At 36.3% G+C, this 17196-nt stretch overlaps 1 protein-coding gene across 10 annotated transcripts in view; it reads right to left on the bottom strand.

Annotated features, from left to right (window-relative positions):
* The window catches only part of GPHN (gephyrin), a 290823-nt gene that overhangs the window by 127841 nt on the left and 145786 nt on the right, over nucleotides 1–17196 (bottom strand). For 9 of the 10 annotated variants that reach the window (XM_080396441.1, XM_080396439.1, XM_080396436.1 and 6 more), the window contains exon 4: nucleotides 14160–14252. The exons of the other annotated variant lie outside the window; for it this stretch is intronic. In XM_080396441.1, the coding sequence (XP_080252567.1) occupies nucleotides 14160–14252 (93 nt within the window). The remainder of the gene's footprint in view (nucleotides 1–14159; nucleotides 14253–17196) is intronic. 10 annotated transcript variants of the gene reach the window in all.

Genomic DNA, 17196 nt, shown 5'->3' with positions numbered 1-17196 from the left:
TTCTTGCTTCTTACATCTGCTTGGTGTATCCATCTCCTCATTCTTCCAACAAAAGCTATTTACCCACTAAGTAAAGAGGTAACAGTAGAGAGGCACTGGAACTTACTCGGTATCAATACACCTTCTGCAAATCATTACATGAGTTGTGACAGCAAAAGCCTTTATTGCTATTGTCAATGCATGAACCTAAACACATATGTTTTTTTAGCACAACGTGTATCATCTGAGGCATTTTTGTCTAAATTAACCAAGTAATTTTTTCAAACTGGATCCAGAAGCAACATAGAGACATAATAAAATCTGAATTCCAAGCAGATAGGAGTCAGTCAAGACACATTATTCTCAAAAGTATGGAAAACTTCAACTGAAACTGAAAGCAGTAATTAAGGGGATCTGGGCAGTGGAACGCTTTCTGGAAATCCCAAGGGTAGCAAAATAATTATATAGCTGTCTGTCTTTTTGAGAGCGAAAGACCTGCATTAGTTAGGAATTTGTTTTCTTTTCAGAAACAACTGAAGAAATTAGCTGCTTGGATGGTACAATGCTGACTACCATCAGAAAGGATACCTTTAGAAAACAGAGAAGAATAAAGAAAGCAAACGGTAAAAAATGTTAATGAAATTTAAATACTGCATTGAAGTGAGGATACATGAAAAACACTCTCCTCAAATAGTATGTAGGATTTAGACACAGTAGTTCAGGAAATGACTATGAGATATGTAACAAGTTTTTTTTAATCAGAGATAATAGGGAAGGAAAAGAGTCTAACAAGAGGAAATAAAATTGAGATACAGTAAGGCTGATAACAGGAAATTTAATTATCCTGGAAAGGGAAACCCTCTGAGCTAGAAAGACTTGTAACTCTTTATGACTGTTCCAGAAGCTATTTTTTTGTTAAAAAGTACACAGGAGAGGCTAAAGTATACCTCAACAAAAACAAAACAAAACAAAGAATAAAACCCCCTAGAATAAAAGACAAAATAATGTTGTGCTGAATTGTTACAGTGATTTGACAGATACGATATTTCCAGGGCTTTGTATGCAAATTATTTCTTTAACCAAATTTTGACTCACTTGCAAGACAAAAATTACCAAGTGGTCTTTCAACTTAACATAGATTTTGGTTTTTAACTGATGAAAATATTTGTAGCATAACTTGATCACTGCAGATGGAAAACTGATTTACCTGGATACTTTACAGAGAAGCTGCCTGAGACAGCACTGCATCAATTCTTCGGCAGGTGTAACTTTCAACCAAGAAAATTCCATACATTCAAGAAAAAGCACTGTTTATTTTCCTCTAGTTTCTGATGCTTTTCTGCACTTGAAGTTTATAAAACCTGAATATTACTTGAAAACTAGTCATTTTCCTGAGATATTAATTTTTTTAAAAAAATATATTAAAAATAGCTAAAACGATACGAGGAAAAATTACTTATGGTTCTTGGGATAAGAAGTGAGTTGTAGCAGCATTCTGCAGCCCAGCAGTGCTAGAGTGCTTAGGGGGCTTCCTCCTCCCGTCCAGCATCTGATGTTACTTCTCAAACAACAGTCTAGGCAAGCAGAAAAGTGACACTGGAAGTTAAAGCTTGGAGAAAGAGAATTGCCACTAGATCTGTTCTTGTCACCAGACCCCTCAACAGCATGAAGCTGGTGGGAGGTGAGAGACTGCCAGCCTACTGTCTTTAAGAGTTCGCAAAGTTGTGGAAAAAAAATATGCTTGGAGAAGCAAGGGAGGGATGGAAAGGCTGAGAAGAGAGAGGACAGGAGAGCCTAGGAGGCTGTAATGGAGTAAAGGTGGACATTCATGTCCTCCAGTTCCTCAGAGCCGAATACAAGTTTATTGGATTTTTAAAGGTTAATGTGAAAACTGGGAGAAGGTTCCTAGTGGCTCTTACTTGGAACATTGCGGTACTGGGAGCCATCCTCCACAGGGGCAAGCTGGTGTTGGGAGCATGGGAGCGAGGTGCTCTCCCACAACAGCTCTTGGATTCGACAGCTGGTCTCACACAGGTGAAAGAGGCTACTCAAGGGATGCTGCCCTGCCTGCACAGTTAGACATCATTTAGCATAATTAGGGTATTTCTGAAGATAGCAAAAGCAGGAATATTATATTTGGAGGGACTAAAAGCTAAAGTTAAAAGAATATTACATACAATTATTTTAAGTGTAGGAAGAATTCATTATGAAATTATGACAGGATTCATTACGACAGAATATTCTCTCCAGTTCCTAGTTGGTACTAAATTCAAAAGAGCAAAATAAAACCACAAACACTAGAAACTTTGACAGGGCTAGGAAAAGAGAGGTCAAGTGAGCTGAATTAAAAGAAGAGGCAGGAAATCCTGCTTCTTACTCTAAACTGTGACAATGATTTATTCCCTTACCATGGACCTTACAGATGTAGTCGAGTCCTTGTTCTTAATCTGTGACAGAGTGACAAAAGTTTTCTGTAAACTGGCAACTGACCATTCTTCCAGTACAGAAAGAGGAGTAAGCAGCAACTAGGACACAATGCGGTTTGGTAATGCTACACTGATCCAATGACTTTTTTTACTTTAGCTGGAACCTTGTGTTTTAAATTAAGAGCTCTGTAAAATTTATTTAGCTCCTTTGATCCACAGTGTTTACTGAACATAGCTCTACATTCAAACCTTAATCTTTCCGAGCCTCAGCAACAGATCGTTTTTTTTCCCCTGTTATCACCTACCTTCCGCGGATTCTGAGAATTACCATAGGTAATATTAGTGATGTGTTTTAGTACTTAATTACTACTAAATATAATACTGAATACAGTATTACTGAACAGTAATATACCTGTCGAATGAAGTGATGGAAGCAAAGACTAAATACGATTCAGCTGTTTATTTTTATTGGTAAGGAGGGAAAGGGTTTTGAGCAGTTGTATGAAAAAGCTGGATGCTGGTACTGAGATCAGTTTTTGGCTGGTATGTTCAATTGAATCAGATCATGAAGGAGGCAGACAATATCTTTTCCTCATTCCTTACAATTCTTACTTTTTTCAGACTAGTGCATATTTAGAAATAAAATCTAGGCAGGTGGGCAGGACAATATGATAGAAATGCCAGGCATAAAAGCAAGTGAACAGGACAGCAAAAGAGCAAGTATCAGTGAGTAAGCAGACTCAAAGAGCAGCGAGGGGACACTATATTCAAAGATCAGGTGAAAAGGCAGGAGGAAAATGCCAGACATTCAGCAAGTCGATAAAGCAGTACCAAACAGTCAGCAGGTGTGCCAAGCAGCAATTCCGCAAAGTCAGCAGATGCACTCAGCAGGAAGATGATGCCAGGCAGTCGGAGCAGGAGACAGGGCAGTGGAAGGCCCATGCCCATGTGCAATCAGATTGAAAGGACAATAAGGAGGCGATACATGCCGTTCAACAGATGGACAGGGCAATAGGTGGTCAGTGCCAAGCAATTAGCTGGTCAAGAGGTAATGCCAGACAGTCAGGCAAAGGGCCAAGATTTCAGGAGAACAATGCCACACAGCCAGCAGGTAGAGAGAATAAAAGAGAGTGGTGAATGCCAGGCAGTCCCCAGACAGTCAAGGCAGCAAAAGACCAAAGCCCAGGAATAATCAGACATGACTGTCAGCAAGGACAAAATATAAGCCTGCCAACCAATTGACAGGGCAGCAGGGTGGCAGTGCTTTTTCAGTAACTTAGGATACCACGAGTGAAACAGTCCCAAGAATCTAGATGCTCACCCTCTGGTAATATCATTAGATCAGAGTGAACCATGAAAATCCACAGGAGAATAGCACACAAATGGAAACAGCAGATGAGTCTGACCCTAGCACTTGGGGAGGCCATGGGACCTTCCTATAAAACAAAAATATGAGAATCCACAAGAAAACCAAACAAATGGGAAAAATGCATCTAAAAACTGTTTCTGATGATGATTAAAAAAGCAAAAAAATACTAGCAAAGAATTAGTTTGGAAATGATTGGGTGGGATTGAAGATGTTGCTTACCCCTCTCTGGAGCCCACATAATGGGAATGTTGGGAATTTCTGCAGCAGAAAAACAGAAGAGAAAAGGGATTTCTGACTCCCAGTTCAAGTAAAGCATGTCAATTTAGGACTGGGTAATCTCTTTGGGCAAAAAATAAGAATTCAGCTGAATCTTTGCCCATCCCCAGATACATGCCTTTATTGAGGTTTCCGAAAAATTTAAAGAAGCCCACATCACTTTCATCTCATGACATCCCACCCTTATTCCCCAAAACCACACTTACCTCTAGCACAAGGTGTATAAGAGGGGAAAGGGGATGGTCTTGTGAGCTCATTCCCATATCCACTGCAAAATAGCTTGTGAAGATGAACAGGAGTACCCATTAGCCAATGCCGGCCATTTGTGAGATAAGCTGAAGTCATCATTAACTGTTACTCATCACTAGTGTATGTTGGTGTTTGAATTTGGCTTAGATACATCCACACTCTAATGAAGATAATTAGTCTTATGAGTCTTGTGGGGTAACCCTCTTCTATGGCAAGAGTTAAAAGTGCGAAACTTATCAAGACCTTTTTTTACCTTGAGTCTCCCATTCTGTTTACCTTAAACACTCTGTTATTTAACATGGCTTTTAAAAACAAATTAAACCATGTTTCAGAAATCTTAGCTGCCGTTTTGTTTCAGAAACATGTAATGAACTCTGGAACATAGAAACTGAGAAAATCCCAGCAGTAATAGAATTCAGTAATTTAACTCATCTTTCATTTTAGTCATGAGTTTTTTTCAGTATCTTCCTAGTAACTAACTCAACCAGCCAAGAATCAAACTTCATTATTTCTGTCCTCTTAGAAGTCCATATTGTGAGTGTACTCATCTGCCTGCATAGTAACTTCTTATTAGTAATGTTGGAAACCTACATCTCACTTTGATAAGGCAATACTATGCAAAAAGAAGCCAACTCTTCCCTCTCCTGCAAATTGTGGAGAACCTTAGACACAATAAAGGAATCATTAGTTCTGCTATGCACTGCTGAATTAGGATTTGGAAAGGTCACAGGGACAGAATCCATATGAACTGGCCATGTACTCATATATAATAAAGCTTTTAAGGAATACAGTAGTAATAGGCTAAGCTGACAGAACATTATTTATACTGATCCTCTGGGTATCAGCCACTCATTCTCCTTATAGCTAAGCAAGGCACAGGCATAACAGAGGTTAATATAACTTTGAATGTAGAAATCAGAGTCACAGAACAGGAATTTCTTCCATACCCAAACTCTCCTGTATCAAATCCTACTATTAGGGCTTAGAAAAAAAAGACAAGGAATTTATGCAGAGGAGACCGAGATTTCCATCAGATGACTAATAACGGCATAAATGAGCCAGGAACAGCATATATTGGCGGAACCAGAGTAGTTATTAATACTACAGAGTACGAGGTACTTAGAGCATGCATTAGCAGTTTTATAAAATCCTGTGATTTTGTGGTCAGCAGCAACTACAGTCAGCCACAACACATGAAAAACAGAATTGCTAGCACCTTCTCTCCAAAGGGAGAACTTTCAAGGCTCAATGAAAATGAACTTGACAAACTGATCTCAGCAAACCATACGAAGGTGTTTATTCGTGGAGAAAAAGATGCACTTTTAACATCTAGTGAAAATTTAAATGTCAGTAATAAATAATCCACAGTAGATTATGCACCTCACTATTAATTTGGGTATTCTCATTACAAAAGAATGAGGAAAAACAATATACACATGAAGTGACAAGAAGCTAAAATACGTCTAAATTAAGGTTAAAAAGTAATACCTTCTTGTTCATAATTGGTAAGACTTTCATGTCTGAGTGTGACAACAGGAATTTTGGGTTTCTGTTCTGGTACTTATACTGATTCAACATTTTGCTAAAGCTTCACTGCTCCATGTGGTAGCGATTACCAAGAGCAGGCAAAGGACTAGTTATAATCCTAAGAATAACTGCTGCAGCCAGCTGTTTTTCCAAGACTCCTCTCGTTTCTTTCCATTTAGTGGCTGGAAAAGCTCCTACACAGCAGGCAAGGAGCAAATAAGAAATTCTCTACTCTTTAATAAGTATTAGTTTTAATGATCAATTATTTTAATAGTGAGTCATTTTGCTGTTCTGGTGTGCTTATGTCAAAAGGACTAATCCACTCAATTTTTGATACATCTTAAATCCAAACTAGTATTTTCCCTCTGGTTATCATTTCTTTAAGCTGCCTTCATAGACAAGTCTTCCTAACATGTCTATACATTTTTTTGTTAATTTTCTCCATATTAAGCTTTTATTAAACTCTTTGTAATAGGCCATGACCAGAAAAAAAGAAGACACATTAAGGGCAAGAACTGAATAATTACAGGCCTGACAATGTTTTCAAGATTATTTTGCCTTAACTTGATGTTTAATTTTGTTCAGTTCCCTATTATCTACTGTAAAGAGATGTTTTAATGGAAACTATTTTTAGAAATGCCTAAGAGGAAAAAAATTCCAAAAGTTCTAAATTGAAAATTTCGTTATGCAGAAGTCCTATGGCAGGCATATTTTTCTCCCCCCCTTACAGAAAGAACTGCAAGATCCATCCACTGTCACAGCTACACTGCCAATACAAGCAAAGCCAGTTAATTAAAACTAACAGAGAGATATACATATGAGCTGTGGTCCCTACAGTGAAAACATGGCTAAAGGGTATCAGTAATGCTAAGAATAGGAGAATTCTTCTCTTCACCCCAACAAAAAGGAAATTATAACCATAGTGTTCTTCTGGGTGTATTTTTGAAAGTATTTGGGATCACCGAGATATGAACCGTTTGTCCACCCATGGGATATGTTGAGCATTCTTCCAACTTCCATTCTGATATTACCTTAGAATAAAAAACTTAATTGAAAAATTTAAGACAAAAAAGCAAGATTTCCTGGCTTGTTACTGTGGCTTTGTTTCTCATTCTATGAAACATTCACATCCCTTAATACTGCTTTACTACTGTTTTCTTCTTTTCAACGGAGTTTGCAAACATTACATACATGTTTGAAAGACAGAAAACAGAACTTCTATTTGCTATTTCAAAGTATTAAGGAAAGCTAAACCAAAGCAAGTAAATTGATCCTCAAATGGGCAAAAATACTAAACTGCTTAACAGGAATTCTGTTAGTATTATCTTCAGGGTATGATGATCAGATGACTCTACACAGAAGGTTAAATTACACAGTAGTTAAATAATTCCAAAGATGTTGCCCCAGCATCCTCAGCCAATATTATCAGAGCTTCCGATTTAAAAAAATAGACAGAGAAGCAATTCATGTAATCCTTTTGGACACAGGAGACAAAATTGCTTATTTACTATCTTCTCATTTAACCTATAGAGAACGTCAGGCTAGAACCTGGTTTGGCCTTCCACACAGGATAATTCATTAAACACCATTCATGATTTCTGTAAGGAATACAAGATAACTTGAGTTTTTGAAAACATCTCTCCCACAATCAATCGCTTTCGATTTGACAGAATTAAAACAGAGAATACAGCTCTTCTTTAGGTGGGTTTGTTTGTGCGATTATTCTCTCATTGTTAAACAAACCAACCAAACCAAACCCATAAAGTTCTTCCATTATGATGATTTTCTTACTAGACTTTTCTGGCTTAAGCTTCCACTCAGCAGCTATTGTTACAATTCTCTTCAGTAGACTAAGAAAGCTGTTGGTACCTTAAATTATTTTTTCCCAAAGAAAATACAGCATTTTTTAAAATAGTAATACAGTACATACCTTACATTATTATTTCCCAAAGTACGTACAGATAACAACCAAGTTCCTTCCTACTGTCCTTTATGATACACTAAACTGATAGAGTTGTGTAACTCACACAGAAAGCATTTCTCCTAGCCACCATAGATTTCTTTGACCTTTTTCTATATCCTCTGTGGCATCTGACAGTTTTTAAAAAGGCAATGTCAGAAAAGTATGCAGCTTTCCGCTTTAGACACATCAATCCCATATACAGAGACAAAAGTATCCTTTGTATTCCTATTCCTTTTTTTTTTCTCACCACCATCTTCATATTTGTCTGTGTTGAGAAATCTAGAGAAAAAACAAGTTGAGACACGTACATTCTTTCAATCCAGTCTCTCAGCTGGACACACAAAGAAACACGTTCAAAACTGCTGTTTAGGTAGCAGATTATCAAGAATTTACCAAGCCCTCTTAATTTATCAAAATTAGCATTCTTCAAGAATGCTCCCTCTGGATGTATTTTCTGCTTTGACTTTTTTTTTTTTTTTTTTTTTTTGGTTGGGGGTTTGTGGGGGGGGGAAGAGGCTTCTTTTTTTTGTGTAAGCTCTGATAGTCAAGTAAATGGAGCTGAAACGGGATCTGGCTTCCTTCCCTCTCATATTTCTCACTGTAGTGGTCCTGGTAGTTTGCAACTGCTTCCCATGTAGTGTTTGCAGTTAATGATAACACAACCAAGCTCTTAAGCAATGCTGGTGTGTTACCAAGTTTTCCTGAGAAACTCAAACAAGAGAAAGCACACTTTTTAGCACTTTGTAAGTCAGCTAAATCAGCCTGGAACTTCCCAAGACACAGGCAGTTCTGTAACCTGACAATGTACTGTGTAGTGTAAATAATCTGTATATTGCTGCTTCTCAAAGAAGATGGCAATAGTTGTTTAGTGAAAAGTGTTTCGCAACTAAATATATCAATTATGGTATAATAACATGTCTTCCAAATAAGAGATTTAAAATCTAACTATATGTTTTTGAAATTAAATTAATAAGGCATATAAATATATTTGGATCAAATACAGCGTTTCAAATAATAAAATTTATTGAAAAATTAAAGCAGACTGGATAAAGACCTAATCATATAAGGTAGGAACTATCTGGAGAACTAAGAAAAAGGGAATGGCACCTTACAGGGTTGCTGATAAACTTCTAACAGAGTAGCACAGAATCTGGAAGGACTCTGCCTCAGAGCAGCCTATTCCATTTAAGCATATTTGTTGCCTAGATGCACCTGGCAAGGTTTCATAATTCAGACCTTTTAGTAGTAAGCTGGGTTGGAAACGTAATTTTCTAAGAAATATGGAGAACAATAGCTCTCAAAAGGTCTGATGGCAAGTTACAGGATCAGACATCATACATACAGAGTACACTCTATACAAATAGCTCTACACAGAAATCAAACTTAACAGGGACTGAGACCTCCATTAAGAGACACTGAAAACTACAGTCTTAGAATAGACTACAAAAATAAATGCTGGAAAAGGTTATTAAATTGGAAGGTACCTTGACCACTGAAGGGTGAAAAACTGAAACAATAGCCTAGGTAATTAGAGGTTGTATGATTTCTTAGTATTCCTACCACAAAATGACTAATGTCCTGTTTGAAATGAAGACTTCATTCCTCCTCACTATGGAGTCATCCTGAAGTGGCAGTTTGTAAAAAGAAAATTAGTTTCTTTTGACCCAGTGATAATACTAAGATGTTTTTGGTATGGCACTAAGAAGAGCTGGATACTGATGAAGAAGAACAGAAGTACTCCCACACCCACAATGAACAATACTAGAAATCCTGCTGCTCTGGAAAGGCACCATTTGAAGCAGAGAGGACAAAACCCCCTGCATAGTATTTCTAGTTTAAATTATTCCCTGTTAAACAGAAGTTATTAGAAATGTCTCAGTGGATAATCTGGGGGGAATGTGTGTTGCATATATATGGCTGTAACATGAAATACCCCGTCGTGTAACAAGCATCTTGTTTCACCAACAAAGTTGATGAGGAAGCAAAGACAGAGCACATGCATGAAAATTACAAATAATTGAGACTAGAAGGGTTGTCGACTACTTGGGACAGAGAAATGGAAGGATACAGACATTAAAATAGTCTGTGGAATTAAGATGGAATTTAAGGAAAATTCACACTAAATTCTAAGGAGCAGCTTGGGAAACAGCAATAGTGAAAGATATCTTAGGAAACTGAGAAAAGCCAGGTGATAGAAAATTTGCAATTGGTAATGATTACAAAAACACCAGTGCAATTTCGAACTGAATATACAAAGACTTTATATTGCAGCAGAATAGACTTTCTTCTCTCCAAATGTGGCTTTTGTGTGGCTCGGTTTGGAGGATTTTATTCATTCAGAGCATGCTTTTTCCAGAAAAATGCTGACAAATAGCAGAGAGTTCCAGAGAACAAAATTTCTTTTCATGGACTAGAAGATTTTGACCAAGGATTAAACAAATATGTGTATATATTGTCAGATTAAATGAAAACAAGTATGTGTCTAAACACATTCAAAAACGGTCTATAAATATTGAAGAATATAATCAGCAAGAACCAAAAGGAGCATTCATAATTTTTCAGAGCACTGGAAAAGGAGGAAGACTGCAAGGAAACATCTGTCTGATTTTACATTATGGAAGAGAGCTCTTCTGTGCTTCTAAAGTCTTCCCAGAATTTTAGGGCTGACAATTATCTGCAGTGTCGGTGAACTATTTGTGAATACACACAGCCACACAGCTCAAGGACGTCTAGCACCAGTTGAGGTGCAGTAAGTTGATTTTTATTGCTACTATCTCAGTACATAAAGTTGGTCTTGTGGTGGGGCAAACAAGACTTGCAAGCCACTCTAGAGAGGAAGGAATGAAAACAGCTAGAAGATTCTGTTAGGGGGCAGACAAGTGAATTTTTTGGACGTACAATTTTGCAAAAGAATAAATGTAAAAGTAAAGAAGACAGAAAACTGCACAGACTCATGTATACACATGAGATTTTTCCTTTCTCCTTTGTATTGACCAACAGCAATAGCGAAAATACATTTTTGTCTCAGGATACCTAGTGATCAATAAAAATGTTGCCATATTCATTTTTTTTCACAAATGTTAACGTATATTATCACTAACATTCTGTAAGAATGTAACTGTCTACCACTCAAGTATTACAGTTCTGAGGAAAAAAAGTTTGCATCTGTAAATACAAACCAGAAGTTCCAAAATAACTTAACTTGGGCCATATGTTCTCTGTCCAGGAACAAACACTTTTACATCAACAAGCAGACTGTATAAGCATTTCCAGCATGGATTTAAAAACTACTCCCGTAAATTATAGGGAAAATAAGATTGTAAAAAAAAATATGTATCTACAAATTTAAGGCTACACTTTGGTTTTAAATCAAATGCAAACTACCACCAACTGCCATAACAGATGAAGAATTACAGCATTCACTAACAACATCTACAACACGTTTCCTTCAAATTCAGCCATACATTGAGTGAATTTTGTTTTTTAAATATCCACAGTATTCCATTACTTCTAGTCATACAGACAATAAAGTGAAGGATATTCACACTGCTTAATTCAATTGACCTTTGCTTCAAAACGTGAATCACAGTAACTAATTCAAAAGCTTCTCCCCACCCACTGACTAGACCAAGGCTGTAAATTTCGAGACCAGAAACAGGTAAGAAAAATCAGATATTGTGAATATGCCTAAAATAATCTATTCCATTATAAAAAAAGTCATTACACATCACTGCAACAACTGCAATAACCTGGTGTGATTCTGACAGTGTTTAAAAGGCAAAGTGAGTGGGAAAACTGAATATTTTTTTTTTACTCTTAATCATAAATTTATGACATTTCAAGAAGTTAATTTTAATAGATACATTATGCTAGGCACTTAATTTCAATTTATTCAATAATTACAAAATTCAATTAACCTTAATTCTTTGGGCTGTAAATACTCTCAGGAACTAACTTTATCTTGTACAGTACAATAGCAATTATGTATCTATGCTCAGAAAATAAAGCATAAAAATGTGTTTTCTGATCAAAAGTACAGGAGAATTAAGGAGAAGCAGGACTGAATCATTCCAGCTGAAACATGACCCGAGGGACTACTCTCCCTACTCTCAAGAAAAACGCTGAAGTGTCTTCCAGCATCAGATTAAATTATTACCAGCTTTAAAGTCACGTCTTCAAAGATGGCATCTCAATAGCACAATGTCATGATCACATAATTTCATTATCAGTTCAGCAATGAGAGGAAAGCATGCTGGACGAACACTATACGCAGAATAGACTGAAACCACTTCCTACATCAATGCAACTTTTCCTGAAGGCTTGCTACTGCACTTTGCATGTTGACATAATGAATTTTCCATTTCAAATTGGCTCTCTTATTGACCCAAAAGAAATAAAATATGGGCCCAAAGCTTATGCTTCTTCATTTGGATTTTGTTATGGCACACTGGCAAACTAATTTTCTTTCCTTAAAAACATTCGTTTGAGTGAATGATCTAATAAACTATCATAAGAACAAACCTTATCATTGTCACTTTGTAATAAAAACTGAGGATTCGATGTCTCCACTGTGATTTAAGTTTAGTCTTGCAAGTTAATTCAACTTAAATGAGTGAAAAGTGAGTAAACACTGTCCTATATAAATGCTTTTTACGTATGGGAATAATTCAACAATCAGAACACTTCTGTTAGAACCAATCGAAGGCTTACATACCTACTACGTTTAAAAACAACAGTTTTTCTTCAGTACAAGTTATTCATAATTTTTATGTCAGTGTTATTATACAGTCTAAAGACATTTCAGCAATTCAGGTAAGTTTTTAAAATGGCTCACAGTAACCTCAGAACTAATCAACATCTGTCTTAATTACAGGAACAGCAATGAAGCAATATAAGGAAAATACTAGGTGTTTGCTATGTGCAGAGTTCTCATTTGTTTATTTTTTGTCCCAAATGCTGCTTGAAAATCTGTGGCTAATTTTTAGCACTGGCTGCAATGCTTCCTCTGGCACTACTGTCTAGGCTTGACCCTGCACAAAGGTAATAGATCAGTAAAACTGAAGCAGAGATTCAGCCCTCCTTTTACACAGTGCTGGGAATACAACCTTCAAAACCATTATGTTAGACGCAACTAACAGACCAATTTAATCAACAGACTTTTCACTTTTCTGTTGCTTTAGCATGGTGAATCATCTGCAAATCCAGTTTCACTAGCTAGCACATTGTGGTCATCTTATACCGTTCCCATTTTCTGACACACAGACCTTTAGGCTTTAGTTACTCAAGGTTTCTAGAATGTAGTTTAAAAACATCAGAAGTAATGTACAGGAACATTTTATTTACATGTTTGTTTAGTTACACAAATGTTATACAATAAATTAAGTATTTTTAGATTCCTAATAGGAAAAAGCTAAACTGCGGCACCGGTTGACAGAACACATTTGTAAGCAAAAAGCATTGTATGCATGTTATAATGAACTCAAATCAACTCCAAGTTGAAAGTCTAAGCAATTGAAAACTTGCATGAGTACTTCAGAGAAGTTTAGATGTGTTAAATTACAGAAATAAACACTTCAGGCACTCAAATCTTAATTCTGCCCTTTAGAGAATAAAAGCAAACGAAAAAAATAGTATATGATCTTAAAAGTTCATATCAATCTGATTTGGAACTATAAATACCAAAATACATCAACAGCAACCACACAGTCATTTCACGTGACAACTCATGGCCATGAGGTTATTAGGTTAAGTTCTTTTTTTTTCTCCCCTTACCTTAGCTCCTTATAACTGGAATGTAACCAGATACACTGTGCAACATTTACTGCTGCATGTTACCTGCACCACAGTGCCTGTTTAGCTTTCTTTGACAATGTGGTGTCAAGCAAAGAAATAGCAGCTCGGCACAGAATTTTTTCCCTCTGCTATGTGCCTCACACTCTAACCTATAATGCAGTAGTTGTCAATGCAGTAGTCTGCAAAGCAGAATTAAAGGGTTTCTCCTCTCTGACTTTTTCTTGTGCAGGACACAACAAAAAGCCACACAAGTTTTTGCTTTGCAGTGTTTGTACTGCAGTGCTAAGGAAAATTATGCCAAAAAGCCATTAGAATTTTGTTTTGTAAGGGGACTGGAAATCCATTATGCTATGCTATATTCCAGTTTGAAAATGGTTTTGAGTTGGAACCCAAGGTCAGAGTAATTCTCTTGTGCTACATTCTTTTTCTGCTTCCAAGTTGAGTACGACTTGACCTGTCCAGAGATACTGCAAAGTAAAGTTACAGAAGAAATTTCAAAAAGGTATCACCCCCTTCCCCCAAACTCATACATTTCTACACCAAAGGGCAGATTTTTCTTATTCCAGGACTATCTCACCTCTGGAGTGACATCTCGTGGTGCAAACCCTGTTCCTCCAGTTGTTAAAATCAAATTAAGTTCCTTTTCATCACACCAATCTATCAGCGTCTCCTGAAAGAGAACATGAATCCTGTCAGATCTAACAAGTCATACGTAGGATACAGTTACCTCAGAAAACACCTGAATACTTGAAATGTCTTAGAAACAGACACACACACATACAATAAATAGAGGGAATTGTAAAATTACTCATGGCTTTTTATACAAAGATTTTAAACCACTACTTATAAACAACATATGACAGACTAATTCAAGTAGCCTTCATAATATTTTTGGACATGGGAACTGAAATTCTGTTCCCCATCTCTTGGCCTGAAATGGAAAACCAGAATTCAGCTCTTCATTTATATCACTGTTTATTTTGATTTTGAGACACAAATATAATGCTTTACCACATGTTAATACAGTATGTGCGTTTAATTCAGATTACATGGCTGATTCTTATTACAGTAACTTTGGTCTCTGTGATTGACTTTTTAATAGCCTGAAAAGGGCAAGAACCACATATTTGTAAGCTTATCTACTAAAAGATGCAATAATACATCTGACACAGAAATACAAAAGACTATCTATAATCATCTTTTCTACATTACCTACATCATCTCAATAGGACTGTGTCTCCCAATTGCAAGGCTGAACTAAAAAAAGCTTAATAAATCTGTCATGTAAATTCAATGACTTACAATACTGGAGAACTTACGATACTAGAGAAATGTTTGATTTTATTTTAATTCATTTTTTAAATAACCTTTTAAAGTAGTTTTCAAACTGATAAAAATCTGACATAAGCAGAAAAATTACTTGGTCTCAATATGATTGTATTGCTTATCCTTCATAGTCTACTGTGGACTAGAATGTCTGCTTGGAGCTCAAAATTAGCTGCGTTACATTAAGTCTGCTCAGGTATTACACAGTAAAGTATCCATCTACAGATATCGGTCAGATCAATTACTTAGACTGATGTCCTTACTCTAGCAAAGAAGTCTCATTCTTTGAAAACATCTAGGGCACATTTATGTTTCTGGAATGTTATATATCAGGGAGGACCGAACTATTTCTAAGACTGTTGATTAGAAGCTTATTTATCATAAAATTAGATCTGAGCAATATACTGATCAAAATGCTTAAAACGTTGGTGGTTATAAAGCTGTCTAGAACATTTTAAAGAGTACTACCAATTTAGATTAATCTTCAGGTGTATGTTCTGCAGGCTTAGCACTGCTCTGTAACTTCCAATTAACACAGCCTCTTCTAAATTGCAGGTAGAATAATCTTTTGTCTGCCTGCAAGCCCCATCATGCAAACGTGTGCCAGGATTACTTGAAGAAGTGGCAAAGCCAAAGGTTCTGTCTTTGTTTCTCCTTTTTTTACTCATGTCTTCCACTTCCCTTTTTGCCTTATGTCTTGTCTTTATTAAAACCACATTCATTTTTCCCTCCTCTGGAGGATGGCATTCTAATTAGGTGGGCTGTAAATTACCAGAAGTTTCTGGTTATACAAACATGTCAAACGAGCCTGAGAAAAGAACACACATAATGTCTCAGACATGCACATAAATGAACTATTAAGTCTGAATTTTGAAAAAACGTGAATTACAGTAGTAAAATCATGCTAAGTCTTAAAATTGTTTGCTTCAATAACATAGTTATGTATCAGAAAAATTATTTTAAAGAGGTGGCATCTTCCCTATCTTATCACCCGGAAACATAATTGTCATGACTGAACAGCTACAAATTTCAGAGAATACCTGAAAGAAGTTCCATGTAAAAATGGAGTTTGGTGAAGTTAGAGCTTAATATAATATGTATTTTTAAAAATTATTATCATTGAGAAAAAATTGTCAGTATAAAACAGGAGGAAGATTTTTTGTGGTTTTTTTTTAAATGAAGCACTTATCTTTAGGTAAAATAAAACCTGCCAAACTCCCAACTGGTTTTGCAGAGAAAGTAAATCCTTCCTCTGTTCTCATTTTGCTACAGTTCAGTAACACTCCAGTTAACAGGGAGAAAACTGTCATGTGGTAGCCTACAAAAAGCTAAAGAAATCAGCATACACCCTAACTCTTCAAATAAACCAAGCAGTAATTAAATGCCTACTACCACTATTCCATCGGTGTATGTGGGCAGACGTGATTCTCTATCAACTTCTGGTTACAGTAAAGAAACATAAGCTTTCAGTAAGAAGACCTTTGACTATGAGGCAGTTAAGTTTGGGTTTCATTGTATTTCATAAGTGTAAATTCAATTGTACCGCTTAGACCTTTTAAAACCATGGAAAAATATCTGAGATTGATATTCAACTTATTTATTTTCTCTCCAGCCTACAAAAACTCTATCCCACAAAATGCTGTCATCGACATTTTAAGTATCTAAAAAAGGAAGCACCACCCCGATCAAGTGAGGACAAAAGGCTACTCATATTCACTTCGCTGCTACCAGCAGCCCAGCTAGATTTGCCACTGGCTTTGCAGGGAACTGAATTTGCTGTGTCTTCAAATGAGAATTCCTCTAGGCCAGGGACCTGATAGCTGGCCTTCCTGATGCTATATAAGCAAAATTTTTATATAACTTTTCAACCAGAGAAAATGCCATGAAATAATTTTTATGCATCATTCTCCTCTTCTATTGTTTCGTTGATGATAAGCTTTCAAGATAAAGTGAGACTAGGTTAATGGGTTATGTAAATCACTGTCACTCCATTCAAGTCAAAGGAATGATGCTGATGGATACAAAATACAGTATCTGCCTCTGAAAACTGTAAAACTAATACCGAATTTTAAAAAGACAGCACAAAACTACAGACCTCCAGAAAAAAACCAACCAATAAAGAGCTTAATATTTTTAACAATTAATATCCTGAAACAAGCTTTATCAGCTATTTTCTAGTGTCAAGGTAGACAAGGAGAAACAATTAGTCAGTCCCTCTAGGCACATTTTTACTTCAAAAGCACACAACTGTGATTCTAACCAGATTTCGCTTAAGTCCTAGAACCATT

The sequence above is a fragment of the Falco punctatus genome (assembly GCF_963210335.1).
Source record: "Falco punctatus genome assembly, chromosome: 7".
NCBI classification, from domain to species: Eukaryota; Metazoa; Chordata; class Aves; order Falconiformes; family Falconidae; genus Falco; species Falco punctatus.
Note: the sequence above shows the minus strand (reverse complement) of the source record. Positions and strands in the feature narration are given on the sequence as shown.